This window comes from Cyprinus carpio, chromosome B6, assembly GCF_018340385.1.
Source record: "Cyprinus carpio isolate SPL01 chromosome B6, ASM1834038v1, whole genome shotgun sequence".
NCBI lineage: Eukaryota > Metazoa > Chordata > Actinopteri > Cypriniformes > Cyprinidae > Cyprinus > Cyprinus carpio.
In genome coordinates this window covers 10,258,877-10,286,788 of record NC_056602.1, presented here as the reverse complement: position 1 = coordinate 10,286,788, position 27,912 = coordinate 10,258,877, and the positions used below count along the sequence as shown (strand labels likewise).

At 39.8% G+C, this 27,912-nt stretch overlaps 1 protein-coding gene across 3 annotated transcripts in view; it reads right to left on the bottom strand.

Moving 5' to 3' along the window:
* Window positions 1-27,912, bottom strand: part of LOC109084832 (dynein regulatory complex protein 11-like) — a 40,364-nt gene that overhangs the window by 4,226 nt on the left and 8,226 nt on the right. For all 3 annotated transcript variants that reach the window (XM_042725649.1, XM_042725651.1, XM_042725650.1), the window contains 9 exons: window positions 25,431-25,516; window positions 25,111-25,259; window positions 22,724-22,799; window positions 15,531-15,637; window positions 15,137-15,235; window positions 13,137-13,204; window positions 12,670-12,752; window positions 10,699-10,806; window positions 4,949-5,148 (listed from right to left, as the gene is read on the bottom strand). In XM_042725649.1, coding sequence (XP_042581583.1) covers window positions 4,949-5,148; window positions 10,699-10,806; window positions 12,670-12,752; window positions 13,137-13,204; window positions 15,137-15,235; window positions 15,531-15,637; window positions 22,724-22,799; window positions 25,111-25,259; window positions 25,431-25,516 — 976 coding nt within the window. The remainder of the gene's footprint in view (window positions 1-4,948; window positions 5,149-10,698; window positions 10,807-12,669; window positions 12,753-13,136; window positions 13,205-15,136; window positions 15,236-15,530; window positions 15,638-22,723; window positions 22,800-25,110; window positions 25,260-25,430; window positions 25,517-27,912) is intronic.

The following is a 27,912-nucleotide window of genomic DNA, read 5'->3' as shown; positions in this document are numbered from 1 at the left end:
CCACCCTTCAGCCAAGGTGCTCAAAGATCCTCAAGAAGCCACACCAGACCCATGCGTACCCAAGGATTCTTCAACAGCCACCCAATGCCACCGAACTCTCCCAGGTGATGTCCACTTTTGCCCAGAAGCAGTCTGAGGCCATTAAGCACATTCTTCCCCGGCGGCCCGCTGCTGCTTCCACACTGCCGCCGACTCGGCCGCCTCAGCCTGCTTGTCACCGAGGGCACCCCCCTGTGGTCTCCATAACTCCTGCTCGGCCACAGCAGCAGCCTCCACCTCGGCCGCAGCGAGGAGATGGCCGCAGAAGGGCGGCACAACCTGTCTCTGCCCCCAAACCTGCCAAGCGTCAGGCCCAGCGGCGTTCCTGAGACAGGCAACCCAAACTTGGAGAAGTCAGCTCTTCAGGAGATGGTAGCAGGACCACTCCTTCCCCCAGAGGAGGGCCGGGGAGAATCCTTTGTTCTCGTTTTCTTTCTGTTCCGCCACTGGCCCCAAACCTTCATTAAAAGAGTTGTTTCCTCTACCTCCGGGTCCCAAGAGGCTGCGGACGACAGTAGGCGACGGGCTTCCTCGCCGCTCTCGTCCCCCTCTTTCCTTGCCAGTCTCCACACAGAGCCGGCTCGAGAACGTGCTGCCTTCTCACGCCCGCTTTGCCATATCCTGGAATCAGACGAGTACTCGCACTCCACCCCCGCTAAGGGATGCTATGCCTCCCATGCCTGGGCCGTCTGTTCCACCTCGCTGCCCCACTGTGGGTATGCCTGTGGTTCCTTTGACCCCGCTGGATCGGTTTCTGGGAGCCTGGCTAGAGCTCCTCAGCCCGTCCCACTGGCTCATCCGAATGATCAGGCTCGGCTACGTGATTCAGTTCGCCTGGCGTCCCCCCAGGTTTCGGGGGGTGCGTGCAACAATGGTTGGCAAAGATGCCCCTGTTATGCACAGGGAGGTCGCGACCCTGCTGGCAAAGGGCGCGATAAAGCCGGTCCCTCCAGCCAACATGAAGTCCGGCTTCTACAGCCCCTACTTCATAGTACCCAAGAAAACAGGTGGGTTGCGGCCAATCCTGGACTTGCGTGCCTTGAACCGAGCTCTTCTAGCTCACTCTGGCTGATTCTAGCTCACTCTCCAGCACAGTTGTGCGAGCACAGGGATCTGGTGCTCAGACACCTCGCCCGTCTGGGTCTTCGGGTCAACTGGGAAAAGAGCAAACTCTCCCCTGTGCAGAGGATCTCTTTTCTCGGTATGGAGATAGACTCGGTCGCCATGTTCGCGCAGCTTACGAGCGAGCGCGCGCAGTCAATGCTGAATTGCCTGAGTCAATTCGAAGGCAAGAAACTATTTCAGAGGCTCCTGGGGCATATGACATCTTCAGCGGCAGTCATACCGCTTGGGTTGCTTCATATGAGACCGCTTCAGCACTGCCAGTTGTTTTACTCCCTGACCGAGGGCACCCTTGGCACGGACGATCTGGCGTACAGCTGGCCACTGGGCCTGCGCAAGTATGCATTTCCCCCAGTGAGCCTCCTTGCACAGATCCTGTGCAAGATCAGGGAGGATAAGGAGCAGGTCCTCGTGGTTGCACCTTATTGGCCCGGCCGGACCTGGTTCCCCGAACTCGTACTCCTCGCGACAGCCACTCCCTGGCCAATTCCTCTGAGGAAGGACCTTCTTTCTCAGAGACGGGGTACCCTATGGCACCCGCGTCCCGATCTTTGGAACCTACATGTGTGGGTTCTGGATGGGTCACGGAAGGTTTAGTTACCTTGCCGCCTCAGGTGGTAGCTACCATCACTTCAGCTTGGGCCTTGTCTACCAGACACGCCTATGCCCTGAAGTGGAACCTCTTCGTTGCTTGGTGTTCTTCACATCGTGAAGACCCCTGGAGATGCCCGATTGGGTCAGTGCTTTCCTTTCTTCAGGAAGGGTTGGAACGAAGGCTGTTTCCTTCCACCCTGAAGGTCCATGTAGCCGCCATTGCGGCCCACCATGACCCTGTTGACGGTAAGTCTCTTGGGAAGCATGATCTGGTCATCAGGTTCCTGAGAGGGGCCAGGAGGCTCAATCCACCTCGCCCTCATCAAGTTCCCTCTTGGGACCTCACAGTTGTTCTATCAGCACTGCAGAGGGCTCCCTTCGAACCCTTGCTCTCAGTAGAGCTAAAGTTTTTATCATTGAAGACTGCGCTCCTGACGGCTTTGGCTTCGGTTAAGAGGGTCGGGGACCTGCAGCCATTTTCAGTCGACGAAGCACGCCTGGAACTCGGTCCGGCCAACTCTCACATGATCTTGAGACCCCGGCCTGGATACGTGCCCAAAGTTCCCACCACTCCCTTTAGAAATCAGGTGGTGAACTTTCAAGTGCTACCCCTGGAGGAGGCAGACCCAGCCCTGGCGCTGCTCTGTCTAGTACGTGCGCTCCGCACTTACGTAGACAGAACTCAGTGCCTTACCAGCTCTTTGTTTGTTACGGAGGCCAGCAGAAGGGAAAGGCTGTCTCCAAGCAGAGGTTATTCCACTGGATAGTGGATGCTATTGTCCTGGCTTATCAGGCTCAAGACCTGCCATGCCCCCTAGGGGTGAGGGCTCACTCAACTAGGAGTGTAACCTCCTCCTGGGCGCTGGCGCATTGGCGCCTCACTAACAGACATCTGTAGAGCTGCGGACTGGGCAACACCTAACACATTTGTGAGATTTTATAATCTCTGTGCAGAGCCCGTGTCCTCCCAGGTACTCGCCCCTTTGGGCCAGTAAGGACCCGCTCATTGTCAATCCGCTTGCTGCGCCATTGCACTCCACAGACTGGATGCGTGCGCTATTCCCCTCAGTTGAGTTCCTCAGTTCAGAACCCTGGTTACGTCCAGCACTGTTTGATGTCCAGCACTTGCATGCATGTCCTTAGGTCAGCCCCTGTGTTTGACTAGGTGCCTCCATGTGTTGTGATTCCCCTTGGGGGCAATCCCACGTGTGTATTTCCACAGTAAGTCTCTTAGTAGCGTGTGTCTTTACCTTGGCAAGCCACCTTGCCATCTCTGTCGTTGAAACTTCCACCCTGCAGGCTGGGTACCTCAGAGATTCATGTGTATCACCGCCACACGGTTGGTACCCGCCTTATAAGTCCCCCTACGAGCAGGCAGCCTGTGAGCATACGTCCAGCTGGAATATGCTACCCAGTGCATTCTGTGTCAGGTATAGGCCCTCACTAGTGCTGGCCTCACGATAGGGTGCTATCACTTACACGGGTCACTGGAAGACAGCCATGTGGCGTTTTGTAAGGGACCCCATTTGTCAGTCTCTTTCTGATGTAACGTAGAACATGACCAACTGAAAGGGAATGTCTAGGTTACGTATGTAACCCTCGTTCCATGAAGGAGGCAAAGTAGACGTTACATCCCCTTGCCACATCGCTGTTCCGCTGAACGGCCGGGCCACATGGTTCGGCTCCTCAGCGAAGACTTGAATCCGAGTTGCTCGCATTGCTCCTTATATACTCACACAGCGGGGCGGAGTTCGCGATGCAAATCCCGCAGACCAAGGTACATTGTGTACCATTGGCTCGTTTTGTTACCACTCGAAGGTGATTGGGCTCCCGGGCGAGACCCCATTCGTCAGTCTCTTTCTGACGTAACGTCTCCATTCCCTCCTTCAGGGAACAAGGGTTACATACGTAACCTAGACGTTCTGCATGCATAAAATCTTCATACTCTAGTATACATAGTATATTCTGTAGTAAGTGTTAATATCCTATAGTAGTATGTTTCTGCCTTCTGTCTTGATTTCCTGTCAGAAGTCAAATATGGCCTCTGTGGGTTTCTGTATATTTGGAAACTGTCAATGTAACTCTCTTTAGTGCTGCTATGAACTTGAAATCTCTGTAGGCTTCTGTTTTATGATGCAGTCCATAGTGCATTAATCAGCACTGCATATTTTCACACATGATTTCACAGATTCAGTTCCATAATGAAAATCAATGGATATAGGGATTGACTCCAGTTAAAACGCTGCTCATTTATTTAGCTGTAATTCAAGAAAACACTAGCTCTTTTTCCCACACATATTTGAGTTAGCCTTCTGGATTTGCAGATTTGTTTTAGTCGGATTTATTTTGGCCTCCACAGCAGCAACATAAGAAGCGTATGCGGTCACAAACAGATTAGAAGGAACAGTACCTACAAACAAACTTCCCTAAATGAAACCTTCATCTACTATTTGTAACAAGAGAGCTTTGCATTAGGCAAGAATTTGGAGAAGTGATTCATCTAAAAAAAAAGGGGCTAAATGAGCAGGAAGTTATGTTGGCACCTGGGTTTTATTCCCAGCATGCATTAGGAGAGGTGCTGAAAGATCACCATAGCCCCGCCTCATCCTTCCTTGTTTATCTGCTGTGCCAGATGCTCTCAGGCACAGTTCTTCAAGTAGAACTTCCAAGCCTGGTATTTGCCTCTCTTAAGGACACAAATATGGGCACAATAAACTATCCTAACTTTATTACTAAACTTTATTACTATAGGGAAAAGGTAATGTGGGGATAAAGTTTTGGCCTTCTAGGTTAAACATGCAAGTTTATTTATGTACAGTAAGTACTAAACACTTCTTGAAATGTTAAGCATCAAGTAAACAATGTCTTTTTAAAAGTATTTTGTTACCATGATGACACAGAGAGGAACGTTTTTCCATTTGCATTAGTGTTTACGTTTGGAAGTCATGTCAGAATATTTCTCATAAACAGAAAAACATCACGCAAAGGCTGAAGTTCCACTCCATTTTAGAAGATGTATAAATCCTAATGCAAAGCTATAGTACATGCACAGCAATCAATCACATATGTTGATTCTATCAGTTTTTATGACACATCGAGCTAAAAGAAGCTTATGGGATTTTAACATTGGAATCTTGGCTTTCTATATTCCCAGGAGGTATTTTGAGAGAGGCCTCAGATGATTTCACCTCACCTTGAATACCATGTGAAGGAGGTATTGCAGTCCGCTTTTGCCTGGATATTTGCCAGCTAGTGTTGCAGGGGAAAGGTCAAATAGGTTTGCCCCAGTCTCAGTGCACAGGGCATGGACCAACATCTTCTTCCCAACACCTGCCGGCCCCGTAAGTAGCAGAGCCCGGATCAGGGGCCCTCTTTCATGGACGCATTGAGAGCCTATGGAGACCAGAAGAGTGAGCAGTAAGTGTTCTATCCTTTTTCTATGTTCCCATCATCAATCTTAACCTCTTGCACTTTTATCATCATTAATTTTACTGACATTATTCTGCACAAATACTGTGTATCAGATAACCATCTGTATACACCAGTTTAATAAGTGTAATTGTTTAAAAGTCATCTCAGGAGGATTGCGAGATAATTTGCGACATAATATTGTTGTAACAAAGAAGGAAAATCCCCTTTGACTCCAGCTGTTTAAACTCTAATACACCTCACCCAATCAATCATTTATATCTAAAGACAGGGAGGAACTATACTGTGAACTCTATACTCATTTGATTAGGAAGTCAGATGTCAGTAAAGGTTGATTGCTCTGGCTGCCGGTGCTCAGTAATTGAAGAACAATAGTTTAATGGCTCTCTAAGGCTAAGACACAGGTGGTGTGAGATCCTTCTGATGGATGCCGTGGTAAAAGGGCTCCAACTGGACAGAGCTCAGGATGCAGTGAGCGGGCATGAATGTGAGACACACAAACAGAAGCAAACACAAACATATGCCTACCAGTGCCCACACAAACATCCGGCCACATGCACACACATTCACACAAAACAAACACGTCCGCACAGACGTAACACATAACAGGTGCTGTGCAATATCCCGTGTCTGTTCTCAATGAGTCCCAAAAGCACTGTAATGTATACCGGTGGTCCATATTTGATAACATTATATTAAGTAAGTCATTATTCACTGAAAATCTTGGCATGCACCCATCTGTTCTTGCTGTGTTCAATATAGAATTAACAATGTCTGTTGCATTGTTTTGAGTTAGATCTTTTTAATGAATAAGTTAATTCAGTTCACAAAACTGATCTGAAAGATTAGTTAACAAATTGGAATGATCAGAAATGTTAAATGCTCACTGGAAGGGTAATTAATAACATCTTTAACAAAATTTTTTAGCAAATATTATAGTAGATATTAGAATGCTTTTACTTTGTATGGCCTATTCTTAACATACTTTCATGGTGTCTAAGTATTCTTTTTGAAGCTTCAATGTCTCAGTTCATAACTTCATATTCATTGTAAGTGAATAGAAAGAGCATTATCATTCTTCAGAATTATTAATTTGTGTTCAACGAAAGAATACGAGTTTGGAGTGATAATAAGGTTAGAAAATTATGTCAGAATTCTCATATTTGGGTGGACTACTCCTATGAAGTGAAAAGAAGCATGTGTAACCTTCCCTGAGATAAGAGGCAGGCACTGAGAGCATAGAAAGAACTGCACACATACACACCCATCTTAACCAGAATTCATTCTCCTCCTCACCAGAATTCATTGCCCTTTAAAGGAATAGTTCACACAGAAAAAAAAAAAAAAACATTGCTGAAATTTTCACCCTCACGCAATCCACAATATTGTAGATGAATTTGTTTCTTCATCAGAACTGATTTGGAGAATTTTAGAATTACATCACTTGCTCACCAATGGATTCTATGTAGTAAATGTGTACAGTCAGAATGACAGCTGATAAAAACATCACAATAATCCACAAGTAATCAACATGGCTCCAGTCCATCAATTAATGTCTTGTGATTTGAAAAGCTGTGTGTTTGTAACGCGATGCGTAAAAAGACAGTATAAGTCATTATAATAAGTAACTATGTCCTCACTGGATGCAACAAATGCCTCGTTTGTAATGGGTTTTATTGGTTTTATCTTGTCGTGCTGGGAGATGGCATCACAGTATGTTAAGGGGTGTCACACACTTGAGATATTCAGCCAATCACAACGCACTGAATAGCTGGCCAATCAGAGCACACCTTGCTTTTCAGAACGATGAGCTTTGTAAAAATCGACGCATTTCAGAAAGGCGGGGCATAGAGGAGCAACAATAATGTAAATTATGTGGAAAAGTGCCTTTTTTAACCTTAAACTGCATAAACACATTGCATTACACCAAATACACAACATAATGTTTTTTTTTAACAACGTCATAAGACCCATTTAAAATCTGTAAGCAGCAGGGGGCGATACAAACAGAAAAATCACCACAGTGTGCCAGTTGTGTGTTACACGAGTAAGGCATAGATTACATCCTAATGCAAATCCTTAATAATATTAAATTTTTATTTAATATTAGACTTAACATCTAAAATCATAATCAAGTGGTATAATACTTAATGTGTGCTTATGTGCATGATTTTTGGGGTATTGTCCACATGAAGAAAGGATGAGTTTGTAAAGCTTCACTTTTGACATTTTTTTGTAGTTAAAATGTGTCAAGGAATGCAAAGCCAAAGCTGCTGCTGCAGTTTTTCTGTTATATAAAGCTAAAAGTTAAGAAATACTATTACTTATAAGGTAATGAATTTAGCTTAGCTATCAAGATACAGTACCTGAATACTGTTTCACCAGACTGGCATAAAGCTCAATTGTCTCAACTGGATGTATAGGTTGGATCACAGTTGTTTTTGTAAACTGAATAAGATTTAAAGACAATATTTATAAAGACTGTAGGAGTTCCAGCTGTGTCTCAGGTATGAATCCTTAATTAATCATTTGAACAAAATAACTTTCTACTGAACAAATGGTTCCAGTAAAATAAACATCCCGAGTTTTGCATGTGGTTCAGTGGAGAGTTCAATTTTCCAGGCCGGTAAGCGCCCCCTTGAGGAAGCTCATTTGTCTCCCATAGGACATTTTTATTAGCCACCCATTACTGCACATTCAAAAGTATGGACTTCACCATCACCAGCGAAGTGCCTACTTTTACTACACATTGTAAATGTGCAGAATGGAGCATATGTGTATGTTTATGCATGAATGAATGTGTATCTGCGTGTACACTTTCCATACATCACGTTTTAAACATGATTATTCAAAACTGAATTACACTTCCTAATCTCCCCCGACAGCTCTATTAAAAGGGCCATTGTGTTATGGAGGAAGTCCATTTGACCTCAGAATACCTGCAAAGTTTATCAAGTATAAAATGGTTTACAGACAAGCACAATGAGGGATACTGTGAGAAACCTGTGTTTTTCTACAACCACCTACAAAACGGTTGTTCTAAACAACAAAGTTCATGTGTTTCACACTGTCTCAATTAACAACCGCCAGCTTTAATATGCTCAAATCAGATTTACTTGAGTCCGTCCAGTAAAATGGTTTGAGTTATTATATTTCTAGGGATGGGTAGGTAATAACACAGGAAAGAAAAGAAAATAATGGAAGAAAATAAAATCAGTGGGTAGATCTAACAAGACTTAATCTCTTTAGAGAGACACATACCTCAGGCCAAGGCAGGACAATTATCAAAAATACATAAATCTAGGATTTATTTCTTATTAGAAAGCACACACTGAGTAGCAACTGAGAAAGTGGACAATGAATCTAATGATTAATCTTTGCTCTCTCTTTCTTTGTTCCTCTTTTTAGCAAGCTTAGACCAGAATGATTTTCTCTGTTGGCTTATGTTGGTTTATATTTATTTGGTGCTGTACTTTATCAGTTTTGCTTCTAGGATAATTAAATGTCTTTAGAATCAAACAAAATTTTCCTTAAAATAAACAATGAAAATGCACCCCTTAAAATAGTTTCAAACTATTAACTCCATATGCCAAATTTGTAAATGCATAAACAACATTTAACAGTCTAACACTTGGCCAGATGTTGTTTTTGCAGTAGTCAAATTACAAAGTAACTTGTGCCAAAATAATGCTTTAAGTTTGATGAGCCACAGTCTTTGACATCAATGACAAAATATATGGAAGATTTTTCTCAAACTCACAAAAAAAACAAAAAAATTGAATAACATCATACACATAATAATTATCAGGAAAAAAAAAAAAGAAAAAAATTTGGGAACTTGGTTCTATGCATGGATTGATGATTCGATTTTGAGATTTTGGCCATTGCTCTCAAAAGTAGATGAAGATGAAAGTGAGCTTGTAGAGGTGAGGTAAAAAACATTTGAATAATCAGTTATAAAAAATGAATTATTCACAATAAGGTAATATTGCACTTAGAAAACAGACAGGGTGAATTTTAATTTCATGCAAACAAAGTTGATTTAGTTTGCTCTGCTTTTGCTGTACTGGGAGCAATCCAGGTTTAAACTTGCAGTGTAGACGATCTGTTACTCTCCTCTGGGAATGCCGCAATGAGGGACCTCTGGAGAGATATCGCACTCTCTTATACCACAGAGATCTTTAGGGATATAGGTTTCCTGACTCCTGTGTGTGATTGTTTTGCTTCTGCTGACTGAGGTGTCTTTGTTTTAGCACTGAACTCTGTTTATGTGGTAACCCTTTTCTGCCTAGGGCCACGAATCACTGAGGGAGAGTCTAACTCTCCCTGCAAAGTGTTGTTAAGGTTACAGCCCACCAGGACAGCGTGTGTATGATCTGCCTGATCCCTGTGCTGATCCCATTGAGCCCATGCTGGGTTATTAAATGAGAAGTGAGTGGTATAGCATGAATGTTGGTGTTAATTCTGTGATACGGGACACCAGGCATTGCTATGGCAATGAAGCATTCGCTCCAGAGAAAGTTACAAAAGACCATGAGCTGCTAAGGGTCAAGTACAGTTCAGAAGGGCAGATAGAGTGCGTTCTGTTACCTACTCTAACACACACACACACACACACACACACACACACACACACACACACACACACAAACGTGTGGATGGATCTGATAGTACTGCTCCTGAAAAATTGATGTGAGCCACTATAAAGTTCCCTCGAGGTCCTTGGTGCTTCATAATGCATTTAGGTTAGCTTTGTTAATTTTTGGAAGAGATACATGATTTTTTTTGTTTTTTAAATGCATAGGTATTAATACAGGAACAAAACTTTTTTTTTTTGTGGGGGTTATACATTATGCAGACACCAGTGAATTAGAATAGAACAGTTTCAAAAATACTGTGAAAATAAAATATTTTTAGCCTATCTATATCTACACACCATCATGGACTGGATTTTTATATCTACACACACCATCATAGACTGAATTTTGTTGATAAACATGAATATGCATACTGGTTATTCTTAGACTGTACATTCTTAAAAGAAGATATATTCAAATAAAATGTCTCATGATTATAATATTTTTTTTTGCATCAGTGTTCACATTTAAATTTTAAAGTTACAAATTATGTCTCAATTTTTTAAATAAATAAAAAAGGGTAACTGTAGTAATAACATGGTAATACATGGTAACAATCAAACTAATACTTTGCACTCACTTATTAATGAAAAGTTATTGATCAAATACAATATGGATTTTGTTTTTATTTTATGACTGTTTTACAAGGCTAAAATAAAAAAAAATAGTTAGATTGTGTTTTGGGTATAAATGTTTATATAAATATTTATTTAAATATATTTATCTCTCATTTGGCAGACCAGCAAAACATACGTCATTATAGTGACATCACCGGATTAGTACCAGACACCAGGTGTTTTTGCACATTTTTATAATGACTAAAATGAAGGGAAGCAGTGTTGACTAGGCCTGACTAGTCAGAGCTGGTTACACTCACCCAGAGGCAGGACGCCATACAGTGCGATGAGCTGTCTGACATCAGAGAGAGATGGCATGGGCTCAATATCTGCTTGCCGCAATGTTGTGCCCAGGTAACTGTATTCGCCTAGAGAGACAAGGAAAAGCATACTGTATGCCAGACTGCTTTATATATGTTATCAAACATCAGACATCAATGGCTTCTTGCCAGCATTGCATCACATCACTGTTACAACCCTGGTTTCCATGGAATGTAAAAAAAAACAATGTCAGTTGTTCCATCACATAGCAGTCGATGTGGTTTCTATTATTGAAACGCCACACCCTGTTCCAGTAAGAAGACACTAAACAGAAACTAAATTTTAAGGCTTAATATTTTGTGCCATTTTAGAGCAACAGTAGGTTGCTACGTTGTGCAGCTGAACCATTGATGAGTCATAAAATCCATTGTGATACACACACGTTCACAGGGATGTGATTCAGCACTTGCCACGTGTCTGTGATCAAGTCTCTTTAGCAGTAAAACCCAGATTGAACCCCTGGCCAATCTATTGCATCATAAAACATCATTTACAGTGCTATACGACTGAGTTAACTCTGATTTCAATGTGCTTGTGAGAAATAGTAACACATGAAAACCACTGAAAGGAGTGTTTGTAAGTTGTTCTAGAAAACACCCCTCAATGTACAATAAATTTTCACTTCAAAGCTACAGTTCTGAGATTGGACTTTATGTACTTTATGTGATTTAGCTATACTAATTATTTCCAAGAATTATCAGCAGGAATACTGAAATGTTTAGTAAACAAATGACTTCAGAGGCAGTTTGGAGTCCATAAGTGTGACCACAGCCATTGAACTGGGACAAGAGTCTCTCTTTTCATGTGGCATTACACTGTGCCAGGAAACAGAGGGGAGGGAATGATTCTTAAGGGGCCTTCAACGTATTGTGCCAAATGAATATCAAGTCTTGACAGTTGACAGAGTGGACTATAAGATCTGATTTTCCAATAATAACAATAATAATAATAATAATAATAATAATAATAATAATAATAACAACAACAACCAATAAATCAATGAATGTTACAAAAGTGACAGGTTTTTTTTTTTTTTTTTACAATAAATTATCCAAGAAAAAACGATTAAATAAATCATCCATTTATTTAAATATGGTTAACTTTGCTAAGTATAATTATAGTTTGTCATAGTTTGATAGCTCTAAAATTGGTTATAGTTGATATGCTGTTATATTTCATTTCATTCTCTATATTTCATTAATTTTAGTTAAATACTTAACATTAATTCAGAAATATGTACACCATTTATAGACTATTCAATTAAAAAGAAAACTGTCATACAACTGAAATGTTTACATCTTCAAAACAGAATGAAATATTTTTGATTGTAATGTTTAGTTTAAGAAGGGATAGTTCATACATAAATAAACATTCAGTCATCATTCACTCACTCTTATGTCTTTCCAAACCTGTATGACTTTCTTTCGTTTGTGGAACATAAAAGAAGACATTTTGGCCACATTTACACTGCAGGTCTTGATGCACAATTCCAATTTGTTGACTATATCAGATTCTTTTGATGACCAGTTTACATGACAGATGCAAATGCACGCGTCTAATTCATAACAGAGTTCACATTTCCACATTTGAATGAGGCCTGAAACTGATCTGAGAATGCTGGGATCCATGTGTTTTTTCCTGCTTATGTGTTCGTGGGTCATATCCGATCTGTGGCACATGGGCACAAAAAATTTGAACTGGGATACTTGAACCATGTAATGTAAATGCAAAATAAAGAAACTCCTACAGGTTTGGAACAACAGGATAAGGGTAATTTCAGAATTTTCATTCAATTTAATGCAGAATTGACCAAATGAAACCAGTTTTGGGTCAAGTAATTACAGAATGTCCTAGACTTAAAATAAGTGACTGTTATCTCTGTGGTGATCTCTGTGTGGATTGGTTTTTACCAATGTAATCTGTCAGCTTGATGTTCTTTGGCCTGATTATGAAGCCTTCCATTACAAGCTCCTCATACAGAGATTCTATGGTCCTAGATGGAAAACAAAAAGTTTAGGAGAAAGAACAAGAGAAAGAGCATTGCAAACAAGAGAGCAAACTGATCAGTCATGCTGTGTATCTGACGCAACCTTCTATTACATCACAGCGTTCAAAGCCAACTATGAATTCTTCTGCTCCATATGGATGTCCGCCAGTCACCCCCTGAGCTCCTAACCCTGACACTCACAACACTTTCCAAAGACACAATCCCTCTATTGCAGAACTCTCTCAGTGCACTGGTGTCTAACATTTGATCTACATCTCCCAGTGCAAACAGTGGCAGGGGTCAAATGTGCTCTTTTAGCAATGATTAAACTACATTACAATATTCTTGTGAAACAGACTTTGCATTTTAAACCAGTTTGGTTATTCAAACCTGTCAGCTGTGAGATCCTTCTCTTTCTTCTTCTTCTTCTTTCCAGTCTTCCGCCCCTTCTTTTTTTTCTGAAAGCAAAGAAAATGTGTTTTAGTAAAATATTTTGTAAGAAATCAAAATAATTATCAATCAATAATGATAAAAAAAAATCTTATAATATGACAGTACCAGTATTAATTTTTCTGGTTTGTATTAAAATAGATTGGAATAAGCCATAATGTGAATCAAAGTGTGCCTAGATTAGTGTCAGACTGTAAAGGAAGTTTATTTTTCTTTTAACAGCAAGGAATATGTACATGTCTATTTCAATATTAAATCTTCTGAATGTACAATGAAAAATCTTAATAACAGATGTGTGGCATATGTGCTTGCACACAAAATGAAGAAATACTGAACAACATCTGGTGACTTGACTTAACAAACAAATCGATTACACTGTGTGTCACTACACATGTGTGTTATCTTGATTATCCTTAAAGACCTCTTAATACAGACGTTTTTATGCAGCTTGCCGGAGACACCCTGGAACCTGCTGTAATTCAGAGCTTTTCCAAACCACAAATGAACCAGAATAGCAGGACTAGCAGCCAGGTATTTTCTCAGATTATACGTTACCAGACGTTCTAAATATTTATTGGATGAGGAATAGAACATATCCACTGCTTTTTCTCAGAAACCACTGGACTGAGTGTACTGTTGATTCCCCAAAATATTTTTATGGAGAATTTGAGATAATTTCCTGGCAGGTCTGAGTATGTGAGTCAAAGTTATTAAGATCGAAAACACCCTACGAATGGAGAAGTCAGAAGCTTTCTCCTAAACCACTGATGCCATGCAATTATATAACAGACAGAGTGAACTCCTGCTAGCATTAACTCAAGATCGGCGTCGCATGATCACTTAACAAACAAACCCTCCATGTTGCATAATGTTTAATTTGCTGTACCCAAATTGCATGGCTTCCAAAATTCACTGAATATTTTCCAAAATCACAGTAAAGTACCAACCTTGTGAGAAAATGGAATTTAGTCTTATGCCAGCAGAGCTGAATGTGATTTGCGTGTGCATGCATTTGCAGGATGATGAATGATAAAACATCTTTGTGTATAAATTACACGTGTCAGACAGACAGCGTCTGTGACCGATTTAGCTGTCAAAACCTCTCAGCGTAAAACAACTCAAGCAGAGCGCCAAATATGTTGCTGAGGAATTTTAGCTCTTGTGCAGGCATGCGATGAGGCCTTTTTCCTCTGAGTCTTGTTTTGGAAAAGACACAATACTGACTGATTGCAGGAAATACAGAGATAGATTGATCACCTATATATTCACATATATTTACAGGTCACAGTTAAACAGCCACACACATATTCACATTTATCTCTGTCTATATTTATTATTCTGTCTAGATATTGCTAGCATAATAATTTGTGTTTATTGTGTGCACTTTGCACATATGAATGTCTAGTATTGACCGTTGTGATGTATTAAGTCGTAAAGTATCAACATTCTGATAACAGTGTTTCTGGGTTCAGGAATTTATGGAAGCATATTCAAATGCCAGTGTCAATAAGCTACATTTAACATTCTTGTGTATATGAACGTACTTTACCCAGGCATATATGTCTTTGTTCCACTAGACATATATTGCTTATGTGTATGTGTGTGGTAGAGAAGGTGGGAAAAAGGGGCCCTATCAAAACACAAGCCGACGAGGGCAAGACACCTTTACTAATTCTCTGTCCAGCCCACATTCCTGGTCATAAGGGCAGATCACTGTATGACCCCAGGGCCCCTCACACAAGGTGCATAAACAGAAGGCTGAGAGTACATCTCAAGATCTGGATCCATCCAGACTAAACGACACGTTACAGGCGTTTACAGACCAGTCACCATCTAGAATCTGAGCAGGGAGCACTGAGCATCTGTACACTGTCACTCATGCAGGGCATTTAGAAATGTGCTTAAGGTCTTATCTGCTAGGAAGTATGCATGCCATTCACCTTTTTACTACTTTTCTTGACTTTTTTCTTTTTCTTTCCCTTGTCTCTGTCCACCACCAGTTTAAGGTTCTTCAGTTCCTGTCTCATCAGTTCATCCACCTGAGGCAAAGAGATGGAGAAAGAGTAAAAAAATGGAATGAATTAGGCCACAAGGGAAGTGAAGGAGCTGAGGTGTTTTGTGTTCATAGGGTGTTATGACTTTTATAAAATGTAGTGCAGAGAGAGTGTTGATTTATTTACTCCCAACCAGGGCTTGAATTCACAAGGGTACAAGGCAAAATTATGAAGCTGAGGGCCCCACTCCTCATATTACTGAAAGGTTAAAGATGTGTTTACACTGACCCCCCCACAACACATCACCCTGGTTCCCCCCTGATGACAGCTCTGCTCCCACCTGTACTCTGAGCTCCTCTTCAACTTCCAATCTCTTCTCCTCACGCACCAATTGTGCATCAAAATGCTGTAGGAAGTTCTGTTTTTCATCTCGGTTATGCCAAACCTCTGCAACGCACAATAAATACACAGGGTAAGTATAGATTTAAATAAAACACATGGCAACAGCAGTAAAAACATTAAAACACCATAAAGAAAACACACTCTAAAATCCTAAAAAAAACACAACATATACACAAATCATATACATGTGAAAACAAATTCGAGTTGGACACAAAGCATCAAAGTAAAGCCAGCAGAACATCAGTCAGCACTGTGTGTAAAGGAGGAAACAATTCTGAGAGAGGTCTGATGGGCCTCAGTCGGAGCTCCTTCATGTGTCCTGCGTAGAGGAAGCACAGGTGCTGTAGTCTGGGTGAGAAAGTAGCATACGATTGTACTCTGTGCTGCGCTCTCACGAGCCACATCCTGACAGGAAGTCCATTTCCACCCTCTTCCTGTCCCGGCTAAAGGCAGTATGCCAGGTTGATTTGGAAACTGGAACTGGGCGGAATGGCAGGTTCTGACCTCACAATGAGTCTGAAGTTGTTTTCCCTGTTTTGTCCATTTGCATATCATACAGATCCACAGAAATAAACAGTAAAATTAATCTAAACTTGCCAGGACAAACATTTGTGAAAGTGCTAAAAAATATTTTTATATTTGGCAGATGCTTGTAACCAAAGCAACATTGTTATCAGTTATGATAAAAATGCCCTACTGTTTGAGCTACACGGACACTTATGTAACTACATAAGTCTCATAAACAGTAAGGTTGTGTGCCTTCACAAATTGAAACAGAACTAGTACTGGAATTCACATTTGAATTTAAAGCTACAATAGAGAACCCCACCTGAAAGTGTTCAAAAATGAACAAAATGTCATTATTGAGCAAGTACATTAAACAATCTATACATATCTGTATAGATAGACTTTGAACTGTCAGGTCAGATTTGCAGGGAAATTACAATTCACAAAATCCATGAACACAGTCAAGAAGGTTTGACTACTATATTACAGGGTGATGAGGAGTGTTTGTAGTTTTTTTGTGAAAATAAATAGTGTTACAAAGAATTTTGAAGTAGTCAGCTAGCACACGTTTTATATGGACAGTTCTAAACGCCAATACTCATTGACCTCTGGGGAGCACCCATTGTCAAAACAAAGAAAGTTTGATAGAGCCCATGCCTAAACATGTTTCAAACTACATGAAACTACAGCAAAATGTTTTTTTTCTGATATACACTTTGTAGAAAGTTCTTAGAACGATTTAAGGTTGTATAGGCCTCAACGAAGTGACATTGTCGGAACATTGAGAACCTGTCAGCTCAGTTTTTGAGGCATGTTATTCTGCAGCAACCATACTAGTTGGACCATGTTGGTGGATTTTTGACCATTGGTGGGCTGATATTCAAAATGGTAAGCACTGCTTTGTTTACGGTTTGTATATCTGGAGTCCTAGATTTGGTTTCCCTTTTTGAATAACAAATGTTGACTACTGCCTCCTACTGAGTTGGCTGTTGGCTGTAGTCTTTGCTGTGTGTTCAAGTGCAACTTTTTTGGCTTAGACACAGGTTACATGAGGCAACAACACAGTCAGCTTTCATCGCTGCTCATTCTTTGATGTTGGTTTGGTGTGTCACGCGCTTTGCAGACAGATTTATACACAAGGGTGGAAGAACACTTGTTAAAATATCTTTAAATTGCAGTTCTGGAAATTCCAGTTGTCTGTAATTTCAATTACAGTTCAACATCCTGCTGCCAGTTCAATTCAAATACTGACTCATAAAATGAAAGACAGCCAATTTTTAAATTCTAAATTTTCCCTACAACTCTAATAATCAGTGCTGTCAAGTTCATACAGGGGTCAAAGGCCACTGATGTTAAAGTTCACTCTGGTGGAACCTAAAAATAAGCATCGAACTTTGAAATGAGATCTGTTGCTAAGGTCAGAGGTCAAACTGTCATCCACAAAGCCTCCTTTTCAAAGTCACATTTTCAAAACATCCCGGGGCAATCTGATCCACATAATTGCCTCGATCCTTCAGAGGGATGCATTCACACAGCCTGGCCTGTTTGTTTAAAGACAACATCCACCTAACTCCCCTAAAAACACACGACTGTTAGGGGTCAGCTTTTTAAACCTTCTTTATTGGCACTGAAGCCCTCTGAGAATGCTTCAACCCCACATGGTGCAAGAAGAACAGACACTACTGTGGATGAACAGAAAAGCTTGTGCCATGGCGGCCAGTTTTGTGGGAGGGGGTGGCCACACACATCTGCTCTGGTGTATATACAACACATTTGCCACCCCACCATATGGAGACTGAGTGTAAAAACACTTCAGGGCTGGAGGGTGGTCAGCTGTATCTACTCCCGCTAGACTCCATAGCGACCACTTACCTTCAAGGTATGGTCTTTTGTACCATTTGTAAAGATTTTTATGCTGGTCAGTCTGCGGAGACGGTGTTGCTTTCCTTTTGCAAACGTGTTTTGCCTGTTTGTCTTGGTCATTTAACTAACAGCAAGAAACAGACACTTCCTTAAAATGGCTCTCTCTGCCAAGAGACTAAAATGCAATGCATGGGTCACATCCAGCAAGTGCACCATGGCATTGGGATGCAGGAAGGGAAAGGGGGAAAAAGGGAGCAAGAGGGAAGCAAGCGCCAGACAAGCCCAAACAGGCAATTTCAATCTTACCCTGAGTACTACAAATGACTTCCTTGGCCTCGCTATAAGCCATTCTCAACTGCAATGCGGGTGACTTTCTCAACAGAGCTTGTCCCTCTAGAGATCATGCTGGTTATTGTCTGATTCTGAGTAAATATGGTGTTCACCTTTCCGCCTCATTACAACTAAATAAACCCACCACATGATCATATCCCAATTACAGACAGCTGATAAAACAGTGTGCTGCCGATTAACTCACACAGCAAAGACCCTTGGCTCTAATTAGCTGTCTGACAGGCAGGATGTAGGACATGGACTTAAACATGTTTGTCTGCTGAACATATCATACAAATCTTTTAGGAGGTCAGAATGGCTGCTCACATTATTTACTGTACAAGCTGTGCGCGTACTTACTATACAGAAATAATATACTTAAGTGCAAATGGAATGAAATGTTTTCAGACACTTAAATGAAACTGGTTAATAATTAAAATTTATATTAAATGCAATTAGCTGAACTTTAGAGTGTTTTTTACCCACTTAGGTAGGAGTTATAAATTTTTACACTTTTACAGTTTATTATCACCTATTCTTTTGTCTTTTAAGTATGCTTAAAATGCATGACAAACATTTAGGGTGAACCAAAATATACCTTATTCCTTATAATTTCTATTGAACTTGTTTAAAATATATTTTTATATTTAAAATTTATACAATAATACACTACAGTTAAAATTATAATCAATTACTTGTTAGTCAACACAGAATAAAAAAAACAAAAGATTAAAACAATTATTTACAATTTTCTTTAAAGTAAACTTATTAATATCATTAAAAAGTGCAATATTATTACAATTTTTTGAACACTTAAATGGCCTTTTTTTTTTTTACTTTTAAATACTTTAAAGATTTATAGTACACAACAAGTGCACATTTATGAGCACTTATTTTTACAATAATAAAAACCAGCAACGTTTCACTTACATTTGACAATATCATATAATAGTATTCTATGGACAATGCTGATGACAGCAGTTTAGTTGATGATTATTGCAGATATAAGCAACACGCTGTGAGAAGGACATCGTTATCCACTCGACCATGTCAAATTTTTGGGAGGTAAGCTCTGATCTCTGCTTTTCATTACACCTTTAAGCTTCATTCTTCTGGAATGTAACCCTTTGCTCCACAGACTGATCAAGGTGACGTTTAGAGGAAAATCCTAATGAAAAGAATTAAGCAGCTTTGACTGGGCATATAATTGCTTCCTGCAAGGTTACAGCTGCTTGCTGGATGAATTTTTTTTCCAGTCAAAAAGGCATCTGTACATGCACATATATGTGTACAAAAGTACAACAGCAGTACTGAAAAATTAACTTTCACTAAATCCAAATCACCACACGTGTGCTGCAAAACTGCAGTATAGCATCCAATTTACATGCTTGCACTGTATAATTATGGCTGTGGTTTTAGTTTAGTTACTATACTCTCTATGTGTAGTATAATAGTAGTATATTTGAAATGTTTTATGCACAGAGGGTTTTATCTGTTCATTGTAAAGAAAAAAGTGTACATAATAAAATAGCAAAATATAACTGTTTGGCTACAATAGCAGCAATGACTGTATCAACAAAGCCACAGTATATGGTAGGTCACTACTATGAAAAGGTTTTCAACTGTAGGCCTATATAGTGAAATATGAAAACTGCAACTGTATCCATGCCAATGCACTGCAGCTGTTACACAGAAACTGCAGCAGTGCAGCTGTTCGTCAGACCTGTTGTTGTGCTGATCTGATGTACTATTGAGCTTTACTTGTATTGCACTACATCGACAACAAGTATGCTTAATGTAAATGTAGTTGTACTTGAGAGTTGTTCATCACACAATACAGTGTAATTTTATGCTACAAAATTGCATAGATTGTAGTAATGTTACAATCACACTGCAGTTTGATGGTTTGAAGGGAAAGATTAAGAATCAAAGACCTGTAGACGATAGAAGCAACTGACGTGACTTGATGTCAACACATGTCTTGTGATAAATACATGTGGAGGGGCTTTGAACACAGAGAACTTCAGCAGATGTGAAGTGGATGATCCGCTTTAGTGAACCTCTATGTTCTTTGAAGAATGATAGACTCATTCAGAGTTACAAGGCAAATGCACAGCTGTGAGATAAATGTAAGATTCAGTGATTTTAAAAAGACAGACGTTTTCCTTATCAGATGTTGACTTTAAAAAAATACCTCACACCTCTCTCAGGTAACAAAACGTAAATGAGTCAGTTGTAGCAGGTGTAGAAGAGAAATCTGTAGCTGACCCTAGAGATGGTTGGTAATGGACCGGACCACAGCTAAAATGGAACCGGTGTGATGTACAATGCAGTTTGTTGATAGAAGTTCTCTAATCACTGAACACAGGCAACAGAACAGGATGTTGTCATAGCAATCCATCCTGGAAATACTAGAATGACATGTTTAGAATGTGTTTTTGCAGACCTCTGGTTCACCTGCTCCCTACTGACACAAACATTCACAGACATGCACAGAAACGTTCAATGGTTTCAGAAGATCTGAGATCTAGCTCTCTACCCTGTCTTCATGGATCATTTAAACACAAAAGTGCAGTCCAGTCTTCTCATTTCCTGTTGAGAGACCTTAAACATCTAGACTAACAGGAAGTAGTGTCTCAGTCATTAACATGCTTGTCTTGTCACAAGGTTTCAGGGGTGACTTGATTGATTTGCTGTTCTGCAGGCCATGCTGAGGTTGAAGTATAGCTCCTAAACACACACTCTCTTCACACAATGCAGAATAAGACCCAAGTGAAGCATCAGGTCGGATAGGACATAGAATGTGGCAAAGCCATTTGTGTGGATGGGAAGAATTACATTTCATTTACTGTTGAAATAAATGGCAATATTTTACATTATTCTTTAAGTCTGAGCTGAACAAATGATTTACAACCATAATAATTTAGGTCATCCATGAAAAACATTATACAGCAAAAACGGTTCACAATAAAAAAAAAAAAAAAAAAAAGATACTTATTACGTAGTACGATACTACTTTTAATCATTCTGAAAAGTTTTCCGGTCAAAAAGGCATCTGTACATGCACACATACAGTACGTGCACACACACACACACACACACACACACACACACACACACACACACACACACACACACACACATAACAGTAGTGTAGTTTATAGTGAAAAACAATATGCATCACATAAATACACAAAAAAATTTTTTATAAACAACATATTTTTAAATTTTTTTTTTTTATACATGTAAACTTCATATAATTTTTCTAGATGTCAAGAACATCCTTTTATTGTTGTTCACAATAAATTATAATTTGATTTGCTATGATTTGCTTGCAAATCTTTTTTTTTTTTTTTTTAATTGACAGTATTAATTCAAATCAAAACATAAAGCCTAAGCCCTTACCCAAACCTAACCATGATTGTGACGGGAAAAAAATCTAGAAAAGTGATATGTTCTCATATAATCCAAGATCCAAGACGTACTATATCATATGATTTTGCCATTTAATATAATTGTTGTTATCAGAGTGTGTTGGCTACATTTTTTATATTTCATGTCAATGTTTATAGCAGTGTTTATATAGTGTATTACAGTATTTTGTCTTTGGGTGTGTGACATACAGTTTGAGTGTTTTGAGTGTTGAGTTTATGAAAAGGTAAGTTATTTGACTCCTCATGTGCTGTTTTTTAACATCTGTGTTATAATACAGCAGATTTTCGAACTTCAAGTATATTAGTTTACTCCTTCTCAGGGCTAAGTTAACACTATGTCAGTTGATGATCTAAATCATCATGAACTGTAAAATATACATATTTTAATACCATATTTTTTACAGTGAATGTCTGGTAACCACAACTGCCAGTTCTTTACAGTAAATTTATCAGTACTGTTTTACAGTGTCAATTGTTTGGAGAGAACTGGATGAACATCTATCACTTCACAAACAATTGTACTTAGTTATATGGCCTGTGAAAACTGTTCTTGCCATGAAACCGAGGCAATGGGGGAGTGACAGACGACTGCTGTTGATTATAGAAAGAGGAGGTGCTGGACTTCAATGTGGCGTCAAGAGACTCGGCTTTAATGAGAGGGCAAGAAAACGTATCTGTAGTCACAAAAGAAGGGGGAAGGAGAAAGATGTGGAGAAAGACGCAGAGAAAGAAGAGGAAAAAAGTTCCATGTGGTGGTAGGGAACCATCTGGACTGGTCTTGACCTGAGAATCTGACATGGCCCTATCATTATTGGTTACTTAGACGTATTCCAGACACATCCCATGTCACAACTGTGATGAAAGCTCACTCGCTCATTGACCTCACACAAACACTGTTGACATTGTTGAGAATCAGTCATTTGGTCAGGGAAAAACGGCATTCATTTTCGATGACAGACACGGAGACTGCACCCTTTTGCCGTCATCTCCCGCTTACCTTTGTACAATTTGGCTCCCTCGACTACTGTAGGAAGGAAGTTACTGGGAGTCATCTTCCATCCCTTCTCTTCTTCCTGCAAAACAGACAGTTTGTATTAAGGTGGGTCCTTCACAAGCACATCATCACTGTTTTCCTGTATACGAACTTTCCATGGTAGACAAGGACAGTTCTCTGAAATAATTGAAGTCAAGTTATGGATAAATCAGAGAGACTGAGATTCCACATGAGTGATCAAAGCTCTTCCCAGGGCGATGTTCTTGCACGCTGCTCTGGTGCAGGGTCACCCTCAGCACTGGCATTTTAATGATGTGAATACACAGCGGGGGCTGAACGCGATGCTGTGAGCATGATTTACGGTGCCTCCTGTTTTCCTTTCTCTCAACTAGGGGTCGCACATTAAAAGTAAATCAACGTCCTCACATACTCATGTGAATGTCTGGCTTGCGTGTCACAAGCACATACTCATAACCGCAGAGTGTGTCTGCTTGGGAGTAGAGCATTTTCAGAAGGAATAAGCCAAATGGAGGCTGTATATTTTATGGGCTGTCTTTCTTTAAACACATTTCTCCATTAGCAGCTAATGACCCCCAAAAGAGACACAAATCCATCTGAAAATATGAAAGGCACTTAAGTGCCTTCAGAGCAGTGATTTATGATTATTCATGTGGCATTAGACAGAACTTCCAAATGGATCTAACAGATTATATCAAAGAAACCTGTGGCCAGGTCAGGAGCAAAATTAATTTATGTGCCAGGTCTAATTGAATTTGTCAAATATAGGGAACAAAAACATATGTATAGTTTTTAGATTAAAAAAAAAAAAAAATTAGTTACTTTTATTTTCTTATATATTTTTGGCCATTTTTATATATTTTCAATCTGCATGTTTTTATATTATTCAAAATATACAAAAAGTAAATTTTTATATCCCCTTTTGCCATGCTGTTTACATCTATGAATTAAAAACATATTTTAGTCATTGGTAAGGATTGGAGGAAATACGGTAAATATTTACTAATCACAGACTTAAAAACATTCTTTGTATAACTATGTATTTGCTACTGCCTTCTTTTTTCTTTAACAAGGAGCCTTTGAGTGGCACTTGAAAATTTAAACTAGGCCTAAACTAGGCCAACATAAGAGCTCTGACAAAAATTCCTTAATTAACTATTGAAAGGCTCAGCTTTCAAACAGGATGTGAGCCTTTGAAAAAGGTCAGATTGGTCTTTCGGGTTCATTGTGAGTAGATATCAGTGGTTCGGTTCTCCAATGAGGATTACAGGTGCTCTTATGAAGGGAAGCATGAACAAAGACTTCATTCTATAACTCCGGAACGCAGCCAATCAGCATGAGCAGGCATTTTCATCGCTTGACTGCTTCACAGTAGCCACTGGCCAGCATATAACGTTCAGAGGTCAGCTCAGAGAACATTAAACCTCACATGAACCTAAATCACTTTGGACTTAAACACGAAAGACTGCTGTCTGCCACACCTAAGCTTTAAAACATCATTTGTCTAGTTTATCTTAACTCTTTGTTAAAATAAAATATTGGAACACAGGAAATCTGGATGTCGTAGTAGAGAAAACAGAAGCTATATCTATATTTAATAAGAGGAAGAATTCTGAATAGGGAGAGCAAGAGGTTATCAAGGATACAGTTAAATCTGGGTGGAACAACGCAGGAACGCCTTGCTGAAATCACAGATATTTTCGGAGAAAGTCAATGAGTTTAACAAACTAATATCCTCAACATTCCTAATCTTAATCTACCCTGAACAGAACACAGGATATTACAGTTCTCTAGACATTTACGATGCGCAATTATGCGTGAGAATATGTGCGTAATGTGTATATTAAATGACTTTTTCTAAGATTGAATGATGCAAGTGCTGCTGTGATATGTCATAATTCTCTCATCTATGACTCTTTTAACTTAATAGCTGGAAACTTCAGGCCTTCTTATCTGTGAAATGAAACTGTCTAGCACAGATGTTGAAAGGAACGCCTAGAAAACTGCTTTCATCTAACTGTAATGCAAATAAGCCTAAAGGTTAAGGGGAACTTGTCTGGAATGGAGATGTAACTAGGATTCAATAATTGACAAGGACAAGGAAACACTAAACGAGAATGTACAGTGGAAAACAAAGAGATTTTCTTTCAATACTCAATCTGTAATCAAATCCCCACCTAAAGTCAGCACTATGCAATTCAACCAAGTCTGGTTCATTGTGTGTGGGCAATGACCACAAAGGTCATCTGAGTCACTGGACACTCAAATTTGTGCCACATCAGCTGATTTAATTCTGCAGATCTAGATACTTTAAAAAGACTTTATTGATTTCTATGCAACAGTGATACGTTTTTATCAAGGCATGGCCCCACCTCTGTATCTCCTTTTCCCTTTTTTCCTTTCATCTTCCCTTTCTTCTCTTTCTTCTTCTCTTTGCGGTCATTCCCTTTTTTGTCTTTCTCTCCCTTCGATTTTTTCTTCTTCTCCCTCTCTTCTTCTTTAGCAGCAAATTCAGCAGCAACTCAAAACACTACATGTAAGCACTCTTAAACAAGCATTAATGAAAAAAAGTTATTCTGTGTCTCAAAAAGAAGAGTATCATGCAATATTCTTTTGAAATGAAATAATATTTAATAGTAAAAGTATGATGGATAGTCTCTGGATGGATGTAGCAGACTGATAGGATTAATAACCTGTTCTGGTGTCTTCTGAGCAAATATAGATGCAGATCCTCCATCCTCAGGACTTGGGAAGTCAGGGAATTTCCCTGTGGCATCTCTGAAACACAAAACAGCAATAATGTAATTTATTATTTAATTAAAATTTGTATTATATTACATGTATTATATTCATATTTTTAATTACATTTTGAACTTAAAGTGACTTTCTAGAATGTCTTTAAACAGCTGAAATGTTCAGTGCTGTAGTCCAGATTAAAGAGGACAAATATAAAATTTCTACTGAGAGACTAAGATCTCTCAAACAGAAACACTCATAAACTTTTTTGGTTTAAATTTCCCTCCCAAAGATTTCTCTTCCCAAACGGAAAATATATAGGAAGAACTCTATGTGAAAAACACACTTTTCCTTAAAGATTTTTTAGAGATGAGGTAACACAGACTTCATGTCTGTGTGAACATATAGATAAACAAAGCAGATCGCGTGAACAAAGGCAAATCAATCATATTTGAACTGTGAACTTCACACATGGGAAGGATACATTAGCCAGGTCCAGCGCTGACTCTCAGGGGAGCTGGGGCAGGTTTAGAATAACAGGGTAAATGTGTCAGTCAGAGCCCAGCCTGAGCTCTCTGCTCTAGCTAACTTAATCAGTAGCACACTGCTAAAACTCACTTCCAATATGGTAGCTCATGCTGAAAGCTGTTCTACTGTAATGCAGGGGATTGAATTTCAACTTAATCTGCTCACTGGAAGAAAAATAAAATAAAAAAGATTCACTTCATTTCGAATAAACCAAGTATACTTTTGGATTGTAAAGGGATTGTACAACAAAACTGCTGATTTCTCTGCCAGCTACCTCAGTGTAGAGTGCATTAGTGGCCACACAATTTTTCAGTAATGTTGGAATTTTTTTCATTTTTCCCATACAGTTTTAAAAATGTATTTGTTGTAGTATTATGTCATGAACCAAGCCAACCACCTACAAGGTGAAACAGAACATTGCAGAAAAAAAGTACATTTTACATTTACATTACATTTAATCATTTAGCAGACGCTTTTATCCAAAGCGACTTACAAATGAGAACAGTAGAAACAATCAGATCAACGAGAACAACAACGGTATACAAGTGCTATGACAAGTCTCAGTTAGTGTAGTACAGAACACGTAGCCAGGGGTTTTTTTAATTTTTTTTTTTTTTTTTTTTTTTGGGAATATGATAGAAAAGAAAAAAGGTAAGTACTAGTATTAGTTGGTTAAGTGCAGGCGAAAAAGATGAGTCTTTAGATGTTTTTTGAAAATGAGTAAAGACTCAGCTATTCGAATTGAGATCGGGAGGTCATTCCACCAGCTGGGAGCAGTCCAGGAAAAAGTCCGTGAGAGTGATTTTGAACCTCTTTGGGATGGCAACACAAGGCGTCGTTCACTTGCAGAGCGCAAACTTCTGGAGGGTGCATAAGATTGAACTAGTGAGTTTAGGTAAGTTGGCGCCGAGCCAGTGGTCGTTTTGTAGGCAAGCATCAGTACCTTGAATTTGATGCGAGCGGCTACTGGTAGCCAGTGTAACCTGATGAGGAGAGGAGTAACATGGGCTGTTTTTGGCTCATTGAAGACAACCCTCGCTGCTGCATTCTGGATCAGTTGTAGAGGCTTGATAGTACATGCAGGAAGGCCCGCCAGGAGAGCATTGCAATAGTCCAGTCTGGAGAGAACAAGAGCTTGGACAAGAAGTTGGGTGGATTGCTCTGACAGGAAGGGTCTAATCTTCCTAATGTTGAATAAGGCAAATCTACAGGAGCGGGTCGTTGTAGCAATATGGTCTGTGAAGCTTAACTGATGATCCATCACAACTCCTAGGTTTCTGGCTGTCCTGGAAGGAGTTATGGTTGACGAACCCAGCTGTATAGAGAAGTTGTGATGAAACGATGGGTTAGCTGGAACCACCAGCAGTTCAGTCTTAGTAAGGTTGAGCTGAAGGTGATGGTCATTCATCCAGCTAGAAATGTCACTCAGACAGGCTGAAATGCGAGCAACTACCGTCGGGTCATCTGGTTGGAATGAGAAGTAGAGTTGAGTGTCATCAGCGTAGCAGTGATAGGAAAAGCCATGCTTCTGAATGACAGATACTAATGACGTCATGTAGATGGAGAAGAGAAGCGGTCCAAGTACTGAGCCTTGAGGAACCCCAGTAGCAAGTTGTTGTGACTTAGAAACTTCACCCCTCCAAGACACCATGAAGGATCTATCAGACAGGTAGGAGTTAAGCCACTGGAGTGCGGTTCCAGAGATGCCCATCTTTCTGAGGGTGGACAGGAGAATCTGGTGATTAACAGTGTCAAAAGCAGCAGACAGGTCCAGCAAAATGAGTACTGAGGATTTTGAAGCTGCTCTTGCCAGTCGCAGGGCTTCAGTAACCGAGAGCAGGGCAGTCTCAGTTGAGTGGCCACTTTTGAAGCCAGATTGATTGCTGTCCAAGAGGTTGTTCTGTACAAGA